Below are 15,400 nucleotides of genomic sequence, written 5' to 3' on the forward strand. Positions count from 1 at the left end.
GTATAATAAACAAATCAGGGTAATTGGGATATCTAAGTGCTTCCTTGACCTACAATAATCAGAAAAGAAAAAAGTACATCTAATTCAAAATAGTAAAAATTAAAGGAAGATAGTAATTAATATTTTTGGTAAGATACATAGCAAAACTAAAAATTCCATTTGGATAAATGACTCAGATTAAATATTAAGATAGTACTTTAAAAACATTGCTAAGTGGCAAGAGAGTAATGAGTGTGACTAAATGTATACAAATCCTAACTGAACACCTCAAAAAGATATGGTGAAATTCCTGAGTTTTAAAATCTAACCTCTCAGGAAGTCAAGGTTATATCACGTACTCAGCCAAAATACAAGATCAAATCTCATTTCAATAAATGATTTATGACTCAAAATAACCTTTGATGTTCATAAACTTCTTACGTCAAGTTTGGTGTCATCTACTCTACATTTAACAATGTAATAAAATAATTTTAAGTTTTTGAATTTTCAAAGTTTGGAAGAAAAATGGTAAATTCCTTTTTGAAATTCTACAGGGCTGTAGTGATTACTGTTTATCCTATAAAAATTCTGAAAATATTAGAATAATATTTGGAAAATGATAGCCATGTTTATCAGATTGCTTAAAAGGTTAGAGGAAGTTACTTTATATGCAGTAAAAGTGGCTTGGTTTGATGATTACATGACAGAATCTTTGGAATTTTACGTGCTTTCAAATTCGGGAACTCAGTGTTACAAACTCTTGAACTAAACAACTTAGTTTTATAACTGTACTATACTTGATCCTTGCTTAGAAGTTACAGACTTGTGGCTAAAGCTTTAATCTTCAGACCAAAAGTTTATATTGATAAAGTAATTTAATGTATGGCAAGTATTTATTATTGAGTTTAACATCTGAATGACAGATTATACATCCAGGTATATTATCACTTTATCGTAAGCCCTGTCACACATATAAGAGCAAATGTTGTTTAAGGAATTTAATTTTTAAATTGTTTAATACATTAATTAAACTTACAAAAGAATGTTTGAGTTACATGTTCAAACTGGCATTTTACTAGCTTTCACTAAATTACTTTTAAAATTCTGGACCAGTTTAAAATGTTTAAATAGTATATTACAATTTTATTCCTGGGGCCAGAATAAGATTTTATTACTCTTTTATAGAGCTTTTAAATTACTATATTGTAAGTGCTTCTTGTTTCATAGAAGATGAATACTCTAGCAAAATAAAGTTCTCATTACCTGGCTGGAGGAAAGATACATATTTAAACATTTAATAATTGCCAGATACACTATAATTACACTTTTAATTCTAACAGAATAATACAAAAGTTCTACAAATGATAATGTGATATGCCATAGAAAATAAGTTTAATATGTACAGAAGGATACCTCATGATGTTTGTTTCTTTTTGCAATCTCACTTGGCATCTTTCCATCTTTGGTTTGTAGCATTTTATTAGCTCCAAGTTCAAGCAACTTCAAAACTATATTTTTATGACCCTGACGTGCTGCCCACGTTAAAGCCTGTAAGTAGGGGGAAAAGGAGATTGTTTAAAGAGAAGGAGTGTATATGAGACAGACAGGAAAAGTTTTCAACAGTATTTATGACACAATAAAAAAGAGAACATAGTTAATTAATGGAATGATGCAGTCTCTTCATTTTACAATATAATGTAAACATATTTCCAAAGTTGTAATTGCAAAGCTGACTGCAAAGCTCATTGATTTTTTAAAACCAGTGTTTTATACAATTAACTGATGTTAAGGAATAAAATGATTTATTTGCCAATCACTGAAGGGTTTTCTACAAAAAATAATTCTTATGTATATTTTAGAGCCCAGATTTTGCTGTGTGTTACAATTTTTTTTTTTTTTAAATCAAGAGTAAGGACTACGAGAGTCAGTTAATTCCTCATTTCTATTTCTTTTCTTTTCTTTTTTTTTGAGATGGAGTTTCGCTCTTGTTGCCCAGGCTGAAGTGCAGTGGTGCGATCTTGGCTCACTACAACCTCTGCCTCTTGGGTTCAAGCGATTCTCCTGCCTCAGCCTCCTGAGTAGCTGGGATTAAAGGCACGTGCCACCATGCCTGGCTAATTTTTTGTATTTTTAGTAGAGACGGGGTTTCACCATGTTGGCCAGGGTGGTCTCAAATTCCTAACCTCAAATGATCCGCCTGCCTCGGCCTCCCAAAGTGCAGGGATTACAGGTGTGAGTCACCACACCCTTCTATTTCAACTGTTGCTTTTTTTCACCAGATAGCAATTATATTCCAGCCCTTTTGTAATTATTACTTCTTAAAATTCTTTTTTTGTAGATTACTGATAATAACAGAAACAAAAAGAAACATTGTAAAAATGTTTCTCACAGTGTAACCATTCTCATCCTGGGTATTAACTTCTGCTCCATGAGCAACAAGGAGAGCAACAACCTGGGTGTGACCATCTCGAGCAGCATACATGATTGGGGTCATAAGTCTCCTAAGGAGGAGGAAGAAAGGAAACATTTGTGTTAATGCTGCCATTAATCTCTCATTTTCATTAATTTAACCATACACAATACCACCAGTACTGCTTTGAAAACAAAAAGAAATGAAAGCTTTTGCTAAATCAGGTGATTTAAAAATCCAATCTTCCTGCAAGTAAGTACAAGTGAAAGAGATGACACTTTTAAAGTGCTGAATGCTTACACAGCACCCTCTAGTGAATAAATGTATTAAAAAATACATGAAATAAGCCACGCTTTCTACTATGAAGTTTCACTAATATACATATTCATCTAGAAAATTATCAGTGTACCCACACTATGCTTATGCTAGGAATATAGTAATGAATGACACAAATAAGGTCCCTGCCCTCAAAGGATTTGCTAATACTAAATGCTTATTACATTTTATTTAGAGGATTGCTGAAACAAAAATGTAAATTTAAAAACTTCATTCCTTAATGTATTCTATTATGATTCTACTTTAGTCTGAGACTGAAAGAATTTTATTCTGACTGGGAGACTTACTATATATAATTAGAAAAGAGATAAGTCCAATAGATTAACCAGCTTAATATTCTCTTAAGAGTACTTTCTGGGAGAGGATAGTGGTTTCTCTGTAGTTTATCATTTCCCAAAATTAGAGATTCAATCCTTCTACTCCTGGAAGTTAGTCAGCTTCTGGTCCTATTCCAAGGACACCAGATTTTATCAGCTCTACTTGGGCTGAACATAACATCATGGTCTGTTTTAAAGGAGGTCTGAGACTCTGAGCCCAATTTTCCTGAGTTGTCCTCAAGATCTGATTTATACACAAAGAACTTTGGAAAAGAAAAATAAATAATTTCAGAGTTCCATGTTTTGATCTTACCAAGAAAGTTTTTATTGGTTATTCACATTACATATACAACCTACAAATAGACTATTTCTCCGTAAGGTTTGTTAGCATAAGGTTATACCCTGAAATCTGAACACTTCACACCTATGTCCTTATTAGCACAATTCATATATATCTGTTTCTTATATTTCATGGTATATTATAATTTGAATGTTTTATGTGAAATTAGACGCTAAAGCAGTTGTAAAAGATTGCCTCCTCTACCTTGAATATCCCTTACATAGTGGCTTCATTAGATAGAAAATCTTTATGAGGTAAAGATTGAATTTCCTGGATAACTTAAGCAAACATAAAAAAATATATACAACTAGCCAGGTGTGGTGGCTCAGGCCTGTAATCTTACCACTTGGGGGGCTAAGGCAGGTGGATTGCTTGAATCCAGGAGTTCGAGACCAGCCTGGGCAACAGAGGAAAGCCCTGCCTCTACCTCTACTTAAAATACAAAAAAAAAAAAAAAAAAAAAAAAAATTAGCTGGATGTGGTCTGCACAACTGTAATCCCAGCTACTTCAGAGGTGGGAGAATCACCTGAGCCTGGGAGATCAAGGCTTCAGTGAGCCGAGATTGTGCCACTGCACTCCAGCCTAGGCAACCAGAGTGAGACCCTGTCTCAACAACAACAACAACAACAACAACGCCACCCAAAACCCCCACATACACACATACGTGGCAACAACAAATTATTTGAATTAACTAACCATTCGAATTCAAATTCTTCATTACATCTAAATCCGAACTGTTGATGTCTCATCTCCACTGCACTTACCTGCATAATAACCCAAATCTGCTCCTCTCAGTCTTCCCTATTTCATAAAGCCACCATTAACCACATTACTCAGGCTTAAGACTAGGCATAATTCATGACTCTTCTCTGTCATTCCAAGTACAAGTCACCGGCAGCTCCTATTAGGCCTGCCTTCATAATCTGCTTCTGATCACTTTTCATCACCTCATTAGCCACTGCAGTGGTCCAAGACAACATCATCTTTCTCTGATTTATATTGCCATAGTCTCATAACTGCTCTCCTCCATGCTTCCATTCTTGGCCACTTACAGTTTATTGTCTTTGAAAATGCCAAGATCTCCCCTTTGCAGGAACTGTGCAAGTGTTCTTGCCTGTCCCCAGACCTTCATATTGCTAACTCCTTATTCTTATACAGATCCTTATTATGAGAAGATCAGTAAAATTTTCAAACCTCTAGCTAGACTGATTAAGCAAAACAGAGAGAAGAAATAAGTTACCAGTATCAGAAACAAGAGAAGTAACATCAGTACAGATTATCCAGATTTTAGAAGTATGAGGAAGTATTATGAACAAATTTATGCCAATAAATTAGACAGTTTAGATGAAATGGATAAATTTCTCAAAATACACAAGCTACCACAGCTCACTCAAAAAGAAATAACCTGAATAGCCCTAGACTTATTTTTTAAAAACTTAATTAGTAATTATAAATTAAATTAAATTTTCCACAAAGAAAACAGCAGGCCAGATGGCTCCACTGGTGAATTCTACAAAACAGTTAATGAAAACAACATCAATTCTAAACAAACTCAACCAGTAAACTGAAGAGGGGAAGATGCTTCCCAACTCATTCTATGAAGCAAAATTACTCTTATACCAAAACCAGAGGGTGCCATTATAAGGAAAGAAAACTATAAACCAATAATCTTCACTGAAAATAAAAATGTTTTAAACAAATTTTAACAGAATCCAAAAACACATAAAAAGGTTAATACATCATGACTACGGGCAATTATCCTAGGAATGCAAGGCTGGTTTGATATTTGAAACATCAATCAATATAATGTACCATATTAACAAACTAAAAATGAAAAAAAAACCCTCAACAAATGCAGAACGAGTATTTTACAAAATCCAACATTTATTTCTAACAAAAACACTCAGCAACATAGGAATAGATGAGAACTTCCTCAACCTGACAAAAGCATCTATGGAAAATTTACAGTTAACATCATATTTAATGGTGAAAGAGTACTTTCCCCCAACATCAGAAACAAGACAAGGATGTATGCTCTCACATTTCTACCCAACATTGTATTGGAAGTTCTAGCCAGCGGAACAAGACAAGGAAAAAGAAAAATGGTAGGACTCCAGATGGGAAAAAAAGCAAAATTGTCTTTATTCACAGACAGCATGATGTATATAGAAAACCTGATGGACTCCACAAAAAAAGTACTAGAACTAATGAATTTGGCAAGGTTACAGCATTCAAGAGAAATATTTAAAAAATCAATTGTATTTCTTCATACTAGCAATGAACAACATGAAATGAAAATAAAACAATACAACTTATAGTAAAAATATAAAAGCCAGGAAATCTATTGCTGTTTATTAGAAATGCACCCAGTATTTGCATATATATACATAATACATACATACATACATACAGGGTGATGGTGATGTATTTGAATATATCTGACTTACAGTTGTCTAAGTAACAATTTGGATCCAGAAGTCTTTTTTTTTTTTTTTTTAAGATTCAGGAGGTACACGTTAAGGTTGGTTAATGGGTATATTGTGTGTTGCTGAGGATGAGGTTTGGTCTTCTATTAATCCCACCACCCAAGTAGTGAACATAGTACCTAATAGGTAGTTTTTCAACCCTTGACCCCTCCTTGCCTCCTCCCCTTTGGATTCCCTAGTGTCTATTTTTAACTGAGCATCCTAGCCTCAAAATGCATTTTAAAACTTTTTTTCCTTTCTTGTTTTCAGCTTTGAAACATATTTTGAAATGCTTTATTTCTACTTTTCCCACCAGGCACTTCAATGAACAGTGCTTGCTTATCTAATTATGTGCTTGCTTAGGTAATCCAGGGGCCAGTTTTGAAACAAACCAGGCAGAGAGATACAGCTCCCACTTAGGGGTAGTTATGAACAGTTAACCTACCACTACCAGGCCAAAGTCAGGATGAGGCAAACCAGACCTTCTGGACAGGCAATTTCTCAAGATAACCATTGAAACAAGTCATGTAGACCTGCACCCTTGGGCAACACTCCTGCATATTTCCCACACCTTTTCCTTCTTAAACCCCTTCATTTAGCCCAAAAAGTTGGAATGGTCTTTTGAAGGCATGAGCCCGGCCATTTTCCAATTGCTAGCATTTGATAAATAAAATTACTTTCCTTTCACCACATCTCGTTTCTCCTATTCTTGGTTTATGGGCAGCCAGCAGCTGGACTTGAGCAAGTTACCTATTGTTTTCATCTTTATATGCATGTGTACCCAATGGGTAGCTCTGACTGATAAGTGAGAACATGTGGCATTTGGTTTCCTTTTTTCTTTTTTCTATTTCTACATTAATTCATTTAGGATAATGGCCTCCAGCTGCATGCGTGCTGCTGCAAAGGACATGGTTTCTTTTTTATGGCTGTATAGTATTCCATGACCTATATGTGGCATATTTTCTTTATCCACTCTTGAGTTGATGGGCACATAGGTTGGTTCTATATCTTTGTAACAGTGGGTTTTTTTTTTTTTTTTTGAGACAGGGTTGTACTGTCACACAGGCTGTAGTGCAGTGGTACAATCATGGCTCACCGCAGCCTCAACCTCCCAAGCCCAAGCAATTCTTCCACCTTAGCCTCCCAGGTAGCTGAGACCACAGGCATGTGTCACCACACCTGGCTAAATTTTTTATTTTTGTAGAGATGGAGTCTCTGTATGTTGTCCAGGCTGGTCTCAAACTCTTGGCCTCTAGCGAGCCTCCCAGCTAGGCCTCCCAAAGGGCTGGGATTATGGGCATGAGCCAGCATGCCCAGCTGCTATTGTGAATGGTGCTGTGATAAACATAATGAGTGCAGTGTCTTTTTGGTAGAATGGTTTATTTTCCTTTGTGTATATACTGGGATGGCTGGGTCAAATGGTAATTCTAGTTTTAGTTCTTTGAGAAATCTCCAAACTGTTTTCCACAGTGGTTTAACTAATTTACATTCTGCCAGCAGTGTACATGTTTCCCTTATCTCTGCAGCTTCACCAACATGTTATTTTTTGACTTTTAATTAATTTATTTTTTTGAGAAGAAGCCTCACTCTGTCACCTAGGCTGGAGTGCAGTGGTGCAATCTTGGCTCACTGCAACCTCTGCCTCCTGGGTTCAAGCGATTCTCCTGCCTCAGCCTCCTGAATAGCTGGGATTACAGGTGCCTGCCACTGCACCTGGCTAATTTTTGTATTTTTAGTAGACACTGGGTTTCACCATCTTGGCCAGGCTGGTCTTGACCTCCTGACTTTGGAATCCACCTGCCTTGGCCTCCCAAAGTGCTGGGATTACAGGTGTGAGCCACTGTGCCCGGCCTGACTTTTTAATAATAGCCATTCTGAAGGGTGTGAGATGGTACCTTATTGTGGTTTTGATTTGCATCTCTGATGAGTAGTGATGTTGAGTACTTTTTCATGTTTCTTGACTGCTTGTATGTCTTTTTTTTTTTTGAGAAGTGACTGTTTATGTCCTTTGCCTACTTTTTAATGAGGTTATTTTTCTTATGGATTTAAGTTCCTTATAGAGCCTGGATATTTAGTCCTTCGTTGGATGCATAGTTTGCAAATATTTTCTCCCATTCTGCTGATAGTTTCTTTTGCTGTGAAGAAGCTCTTTAGTTTAATTAGGCTCCACTTGTCAAATTTTGTTTTTGTTGCATTTGCTTTTGAGAACTTAGTCATAAATTCTTTGCATAGGCTAAGGTCCAGAAGAGCATTTCCTAGTTTTTCTTCTAGGATTTTTGTAGTTTGAAATCTTGCATTTAAGTCTTTAATCCATCTTGAATTGATTTCTGCATATGGCAAGAGGTAGGGATCCAGTTTCATTCTTCTGCATGTGGGTATCCGGTTTTCCCAGTGCCATTTACTGAATAGGGTATCCTTTCCCCATTGTTTATTTTTGTTGACTTTGTTGAAGATTAGTTGGTTGTTGGTGTGGGTTCTCTATTCTGTTCCATTGGGCTACATGTCTATGTCTGTACCTGTACAATACTGTTTTGATTACTGCAGCCTTTTAGTATAGCTTGAAGTTAAGTAATGTGACGCCTCAAGCTTTGTTCTTTTTGCTTAGAATTGCTTTGGCTATTCAGGTTCTTTTTTGGTTTCATATTTTTTTTTCTTATTTTTTGAGACAGAGTCTCACTCTGTTGCCAGGCTGGAGTGCAGTGGCATGATCTCGGGTCAATGCAACGTCTGCCTCTGGGTTGAAGTGATTCTCCTGCCTCAGCCTCCCAAGTAGCTGGGAGTACAGGCATGCACCACCAGGCCCAGCAAAGTTTTGTATTTTTAGTAGAGACAGAGTTTCACCATGTTGGTCAGGCTGGTCTTGAACTCCTGCCGTCAGGTGATCTGTCTGCCCTCTGCCTCCCAAAGTGCTGGGGTTACAGGTGTGAGCCACTGTGCCCGGCCTCATATGACTTTTAGAATAGTTTTTCCTAATTCTGTGAAAAATGACATTGGTCATTTGATAGGAATCACATTGAATCTGTAGATTGCTTTGGGCAGTACAGATATTTTAATGATACTGCAGTCTTCCATCCAATCTGTGATCACGGAATTCTTTTTCATTTGTTTGTCATTTATAATTTCTTTCAGCAGTGCTTTTCAGTTCTCCTGTAGAGATCTTTTACCTTCTTGGTTAGATGTATTCTAAAAAAGGAATGGAAAATCCTTTTTTTCAGCAGTGTTTTTCAGTTCTCCTGTAGAGATCTTTTACCTTCTTGGTGAGATGTATTCCTAGGTATTTTAATTATTTTATTTTTTGCAGTTCTTGTAAATGGAACTGCATTCTTGATTTGGTTCTCAGCTTGAACATTATTGGTATATAGAAATGCTTCTGATTTTTGTGCATTGATTTAGTATCCTGAGACTTTACTAAAGTTATTTAACAGGGGTCTATGGAGTCTTCTGTGGGAAATCTTTAGGGTTTTCTAGGTACAGAATAATACAATAAGCAAAGGCATTTTTAAACATTAATAATATCATACTGTTCATACAATGTTTTAATTTGCCGATAAATGAATTTAAAATTATTTTTCCTCGGAGGAAATTTCCTCTGTGCTTTGTCTGAATCGCACAAGTGCTGATATAAAGGCCTTGTGTTGTCACTTTTACCAGTTCTATTTTAATTAATCCAGAAATTACCAGAAATTATTAAGATGTATCTTTTTTTTTTTTTTTTTTTTTTGAGATGGAGTCTTACTCTGTTGCCCAGGCTGGAGTGCAGTGGCACAATCTCTGCTTACTGCAACCTTTGTCTCCCAGGTTCAAGCAATTCTCCTGCCTCAGCCTCCTGAGTAGCTGGAACTACAGGCGCATGCCACCATGCCTGGCTAATTTTTGGTATTTTTAGTAGAGACGGATTTCACCACGTTGGCCAGGCTGGTCTCAAACTCCTGACCTCAGGTGATCCGCCCAGCTCAGTCTCCCAAAGTGCTGGGATTATAAGCATAAGCCACTGAGCCTAGCTGGGTATCATTAAAAAAAAAAAAAAAATTCTTAAAAGACTTTCTTTGTGGTCTACAACGTAACTTCTGTTGAAAATAATCCATGCATGTAAATTATGTTAAAGTCAGAATTCTAGGTAAATATCAATTAGATACTCTTGTTGATTGTGTTATTCTATATCTTTATTTTTTGTCTAATCTGTTTTTCTAAGAGATATACTAAAGTCTTCAAATATGATTATAGATTTTTCATTCCTTTTTTTAGTTCTACTAGTTTTTGTTCTATGTATTTAAAAGCCATGTATATTAAAACTATCTTGTTAAATTGTTGCTTCTATCAATATCATTTTCTCTTTGGTCCCTTAAGTAATGTTTGCCTAGCATTTTATTTACTACCCTAGGGGTATTTTTTTGTCTTGATATTTACCAGGTATAAATATTTGCTGAATAAATGGCATTTAAAAAATCATTTTATTTATTTTCCACTCTAATGTAATGTTTTATTTTTAGGTGTGACTTCACTAGATTTTGCTTTTAGCCAATATGAGAGTTACTATTACTTTAATAAGTGAGTTTTACCGATTATATTACTTTTCTTAGTTATTAATATGGCTGGACTTATTTCTGACATTTTTGCACTTTCTGTTTATCATGCGTCCATAATAAATACATGTTTCCATGTCTCCTTGGACATGGAATCACCTTGTTAGATTGATCAAGTTCTCTTAGTTTCACTCCCACCCACTCGATCTGAAAGCTTTTAATTTCATTATTTTCTTCAAGTTCAGTACTTACTTTTAAGTCCTCTCCTCTCCAACACGCTTATCCTTACTATTCAACAAAGAGAAAAGTTAATAAATAACTATACATAGTTTCATGAGAAAAGAGATGTTTACTTTTATGTTGCTTCATTCTCTCCTCAGCTACTAGAACACCAAACTTATTATATGATGGAAATTTAATACAAATTTATCATAAATACTCTCCCCCACCCTGGCCCTCCTTTTTAGGAGACAGGGTCTTGCTCTGTCACTCGGGCTAGAGTGCAATGGCATCATCATAGCTCACTGCAGCCTTGACCGCCTGGGCTCAAGCCATCCTTCCACCTCAGCCTCCCGAGTAGCTAGGACTACAGGTATGCACCACCATGCCTGGCTAATTTTTAAAATTCCTGTTGCCCAGGTTGGTCTCAAACTCCTGCGCTCAAGCAGTCCTCCTACCTTGGCCTCCCAAAGTACTGGGATTACAGTGGTGAGCCAAGCCTGGCCAAGATGGTCATTTCTTGATAGGAATTTTCTTGATATGTAAATAATCTCTTCTGTAGTTAACTTTTAGGATTTTTGCCTTCATTCTTAATGTTCTGAAGTTTATTGGGATGTGTCTACATATTTTAATTAAAAATGTATATATATTTATCTATTTGTATATAAATCTTTTATTCAGTGATTCTTTCAATCCTACCAATTTGTCTTCAATTGGGAAACATTCTTGGTCTTTATTGCTTCAAACATAGTCTATCTTCCATGTTCTCCTTTGGAATTATTATTTGACAGATGTTAGGACTTCTGGAAAGGTTCTCCATGTCTCTACCTTTCCTTTATACTTTCCATTTCTTTAGCCCTTTGTGTTGTATTCTTGGAGATTTCCTCACCTCTATCTTCTAGTCCACTACTCAGCTCTTCAGATGACTCCCATCTACTCTTCTACCTCTTCTACACAAATACTTAGTTTTAATATTCAATAGTTCCTTTTTTCATAATTCACTGTGCTTGTTTTTTCATTTCTATTGTTATTTTGTGAAGGCAAATCCCTCTTTTATTGTTCAGGAATAAAGGCCTTTTTAGATTCCTCTATTTTTCCCACTTTCTCTAGTTTAAGTCACTCTTTTGTTGAATTTGTTGTCCCTGTTTCATGACACCTACATTCTTCAGATTTTGGTGATTTTTGGTTGTGCACCTACCTTCTGGTCTATGGCAAAGGCCCCCAAACACAGAAGACAAGATAACCTTGTCTATCAGTAATGCAGATTTTAGGTATTGCTAGAGTTTCCCATCTGTTTCTTTCTTTGGCGAGCGACTCTTTTTCCATTCCAGAGATAACTTTTTTCTTTCAAAAATAACTTTATCAAAATATTTTAATAGCTTTATATCTAAAGCTTTCTGTGGAAGGGCAAGACTTTAGCATATTCTCAGTTTAAGAGCTTGAATTCATAAGCCTATTTTTCCAAAAATTCTTTTTTTGGTCATGTTTTTCTTCCAGAATTTTTAGAATCATTTCATCAAGTCAAAACAATCTGTTTGGCACTCTGAATACGATGTTTAATTCTATATATTTAGATTTTTAAAAATGTCTTTTAAAATACTGATTCATCCTAGTCAAGATGACAACTAACATCCAGCCAACATGACGTGTCTATTCAATCTTCTTTTATTTTACTTGGTGTAGTTTTACATTTTTCTTCATTTAGACCTTTCACATTTTTAAATCAAATTGTAATCTCAAGCTTTTCATTTCTTGTGAGTTGGAAACCAAATGAAGTTTGCACATTAGTTTTGTAAAAACTACTACACTGTATGATTGTTATTTCTGAGTTGACTATTTTTGGTTTACCAAGCATATATTAATATAATTTAAAAATTATGATTTTGTTCTCCTTTTCCTAATAAAAAAGATGTAATAGTTTAATTAGAGGCATGGTTCAATGGTTTACATCAGCAGTCAGCAAATTTTTTCTGTAAAGGGTAAGACAGTAAATATTTTGGGCTTTGTGATGCATGCAGGGATTTGTTACAACCACTCAACTCTGCTGTTGTATCATGAACATAGCCATAGACAATACATAAACAAATGAGCACAGCTGTGTTCCAGTGAAACTTAAGAGGTCTGCCAACCTCTGATTTAGAATGTTAAGCTGTGGAGTCAGAATGCCTAGGTCAAATCTAGCTTTCAACATTTACTGGCTTAGACAAGTTTCTTAAACTCTCACTGCCTCAGTTTCTACAACTTTATATGAGCATAAAATAGTTTCTATATTTGTGACACCTATTTGTGTTAGTATCACAATCTGTGATGAGATAATAATATTCAGTAACAAAGAACAGTACCATGCACAAAGTAAATTCTCAGTCATTAATAGGTATTTTTATTATTAACTACATCTTGTATTTTTCTTGCATAACTGAATTGCCTTACAGTTCCCAAAACAATGGTAAAACTAAAAGTGCTTATGACAAGCATCCTTGCCTTGTTGCTGACATTAATGCAAATGCTGCTAGCTTCTCCATTAAACGTGTAATTTGTGTTGTCTTCAGATATATGTTTTCGAAATTAAGGAGCTACTCATCTAATCATATTTTACTAAGGTTATAAAAATCAGAGATTTTAACTTTTATAAAATATCTTTCTGGCATCTATTATAATGATAACCACCTCAAAAATCCTCTGACCTATTTATGTAATTGTTTCCCTAATATTGAACCATTTTTGTATAGATGACATGAATCAATCTGATCACAGTATATTATTCATTTACTTTGCTGATAACATTAAATTTGCTAATACTTCTTTAAGTGGTTAAGATTTGTGTATCCATGTTCATAACTAAGATTGATTTGTAAGACTTCTTTAAGTGGATCTTTGTTAAATTGGATTTCAGAATCAGTGTTATGTTTGCTTTATAAACAAGAAATGAAAGGCTTTTTTTTCCCTTAGGTTTTGATAGTATTAATGTAATCTATTCCTTGGAAGTTTAAAATAAGTAACCTATTAAAATCTCTGAGCCTAACACTTTTTTTGGAAGTTATCTTTCTGACATTTTTTCTCAAAAATGCATTCAAAATCACAACATAAAAAATTTTAAAGCATAAACAAAAACCAAACTAGAAATAGCATCTACAACATGTATTAAAATAATTAAATTAATTAAAAATAAAATTAATTTAATAACAATAATTAAAATACCTAAAAGAATTAAAAAATACCTACCAGACATGGTGGCACACACCTATAGTCCAACTTCTTGGGATGCTGAGGCAGGAGGATCTCTTGAGCCCAGGAGTTCAAAACCAGCCTGGGCAACATAGTGAGACTCTGTCTCCGAACCGAACCGAACCAAACTGAACCGAACTGAACCGAACCGAACCAAACCAAACCAAACCAAAACAAACGCAATAAAAAACCAAAGTAAAAGATCCAATATACAAAAGATTCTTGTTAATCAGTAAGAAACATGTGAACCACCAAACAGCAAAACTACAAAGTACACAGGCAATTAGTAGACAAAGAAATACAAACAACTTACAAAAATGCACAAGACTAATCAATTATTATTAAAAAGCATGCAAACTAAAATGAGGCATCATTACTTGCAATCAAACTGTAAAGCTGAGAACATAAAAAATATCTAGTGCTGTCACTATGTATGTCCTCTCAAGTACTGTTGGAGATAGTGTAAATGTTTTCAATTTTTTCAGAAGACGATTTGGTAACACCTATTGAGGCTGGAGAACAGGGTCTGAAGGCAGGGAATTTAAGGCCAGTTCGTGCTAATTTCCTAAAGCTGGAGGAAAACACCTGGGTCTGAAGGCAGAGAACATAAGGCCAACTCATGCTACCTTCCTAAAGCAGGATCAAAAGAAAAATCCCCATCTCTCCACAGCCTAGTAACAAAGGATCAGAGGCTACTCCCTCTACAAGCCTCTCTGTTCCACTAAGTCTCAGGTGGAAAGGGAAAGTGCCACGGATTGGCTGTGGGCCAAGCATGGGCTATCCCTTTATCTGCATAGGGTGCCAGTCCACTCTGGCCTCTGGTTGGCCACAGGCGAACTCACCTCAGCTATTAATCGGCCACAGGCCAAATCCTTCATCCACATAGTGGGTAGCCAATAGGGACCTCAAAAAGGGTACTTAAACCCCAGAAAACCTTGTGAGCAGGGCCCCTGAACCACAAATGATGTATTTTCGTTTCTCTGTACTAAAGGTAAAATGGTTGGTCTTCATGTCATATTTTTATATACAGTTCAGTATTATCTGATCTTTTTTAATCTGCTTAAAACACTCCTATCCTATGGAGTGCTATCTCGCTTCAATATATCCCTACTTTCGCTGTTTCGTACCTTTCTTACTTTGTGCATTTTGCTCAACTCTGTTCAACACGCCAAGAACCTGGATGTCTCACGCTCAAGGCCTATCTTCCCATAACACTATCACAATTCTAAATACACATCTACCTTTGTCTCAGCAGCTCCACTTTAGAGATGTGTTCTATCAAAAAATCTATTCAAGTTGCCAAAGATGTTCACTGTAGTATTTTTTTTGTGAAACTAAAAAAATGGAAACAATCCAAGTGTTCTTCAATGAAATACTGGATTAAGATATCACATCCATACAGTGGAATATTGTACAGCCACTATAAAGAGAGAAGTATATACATACTGGCAGGTATAGTGCTGATGAAACACTGTTTAGTTGCTCTTGCAATAATCTTTTAACTGGATTTCTTGATTCCAATTTATCCTCAATCTGCTGTCAGAATAACCTTTACAAAATACTAGTATGTTCATTCTTCTTAAAT

The 15,400-nt window shown here is 35.5% G+C and overlaps 1 protein-coding gene across 2 annotated transcripts in view; it reads right to left on the bottom strand.

Moving 5' to 3' along the window:
* ASZ1 (ankyrin repeat, SAM and basic leucine zipper domain containing 1) overlaps window positions 1-15,400 on the bottom strand; it is a 66,077-nt gene that overhangs the window by 22,214 nt on the left and 28,463 nt on the right. Inside the window, exons 5-6 of one of the 2 annotated variants that reach the window (NM_001009035.1) lie at window positions 2,369-2,480; window positions 1,393-1,527 (exon numbers count right to left, since the gene is read on the bottom strand). In NM_001009035.1, coding sequence (NP_001009035.1) covers window positions 1,393-1,527; window positions 2,369-2,480 — 247 coding nt within the window. The remainder of the gene's footprint in view (window positions 1-1,392; window positions 1,528-2,368; window positions 2,481-15,400) is intronic. The other variant, XM_063813777.1, reaches the window with a different exon arrangement.

Source organism: Pan troglodytes, chromosome 6 (assembly GCF_028858775.2).
Source record: "Pan troglodytes isolate AG18354 chromosome 6, NHGRI_mPanTro3-v2.0_pri, whole genome shotgun sequence".
Taxonomy (NCBI): domain Eukaryota; kingdom Metazoa; phylum Chordata; class Mammalia; order Primates; family Hominidae; genus Pan; species Pan troglodytes.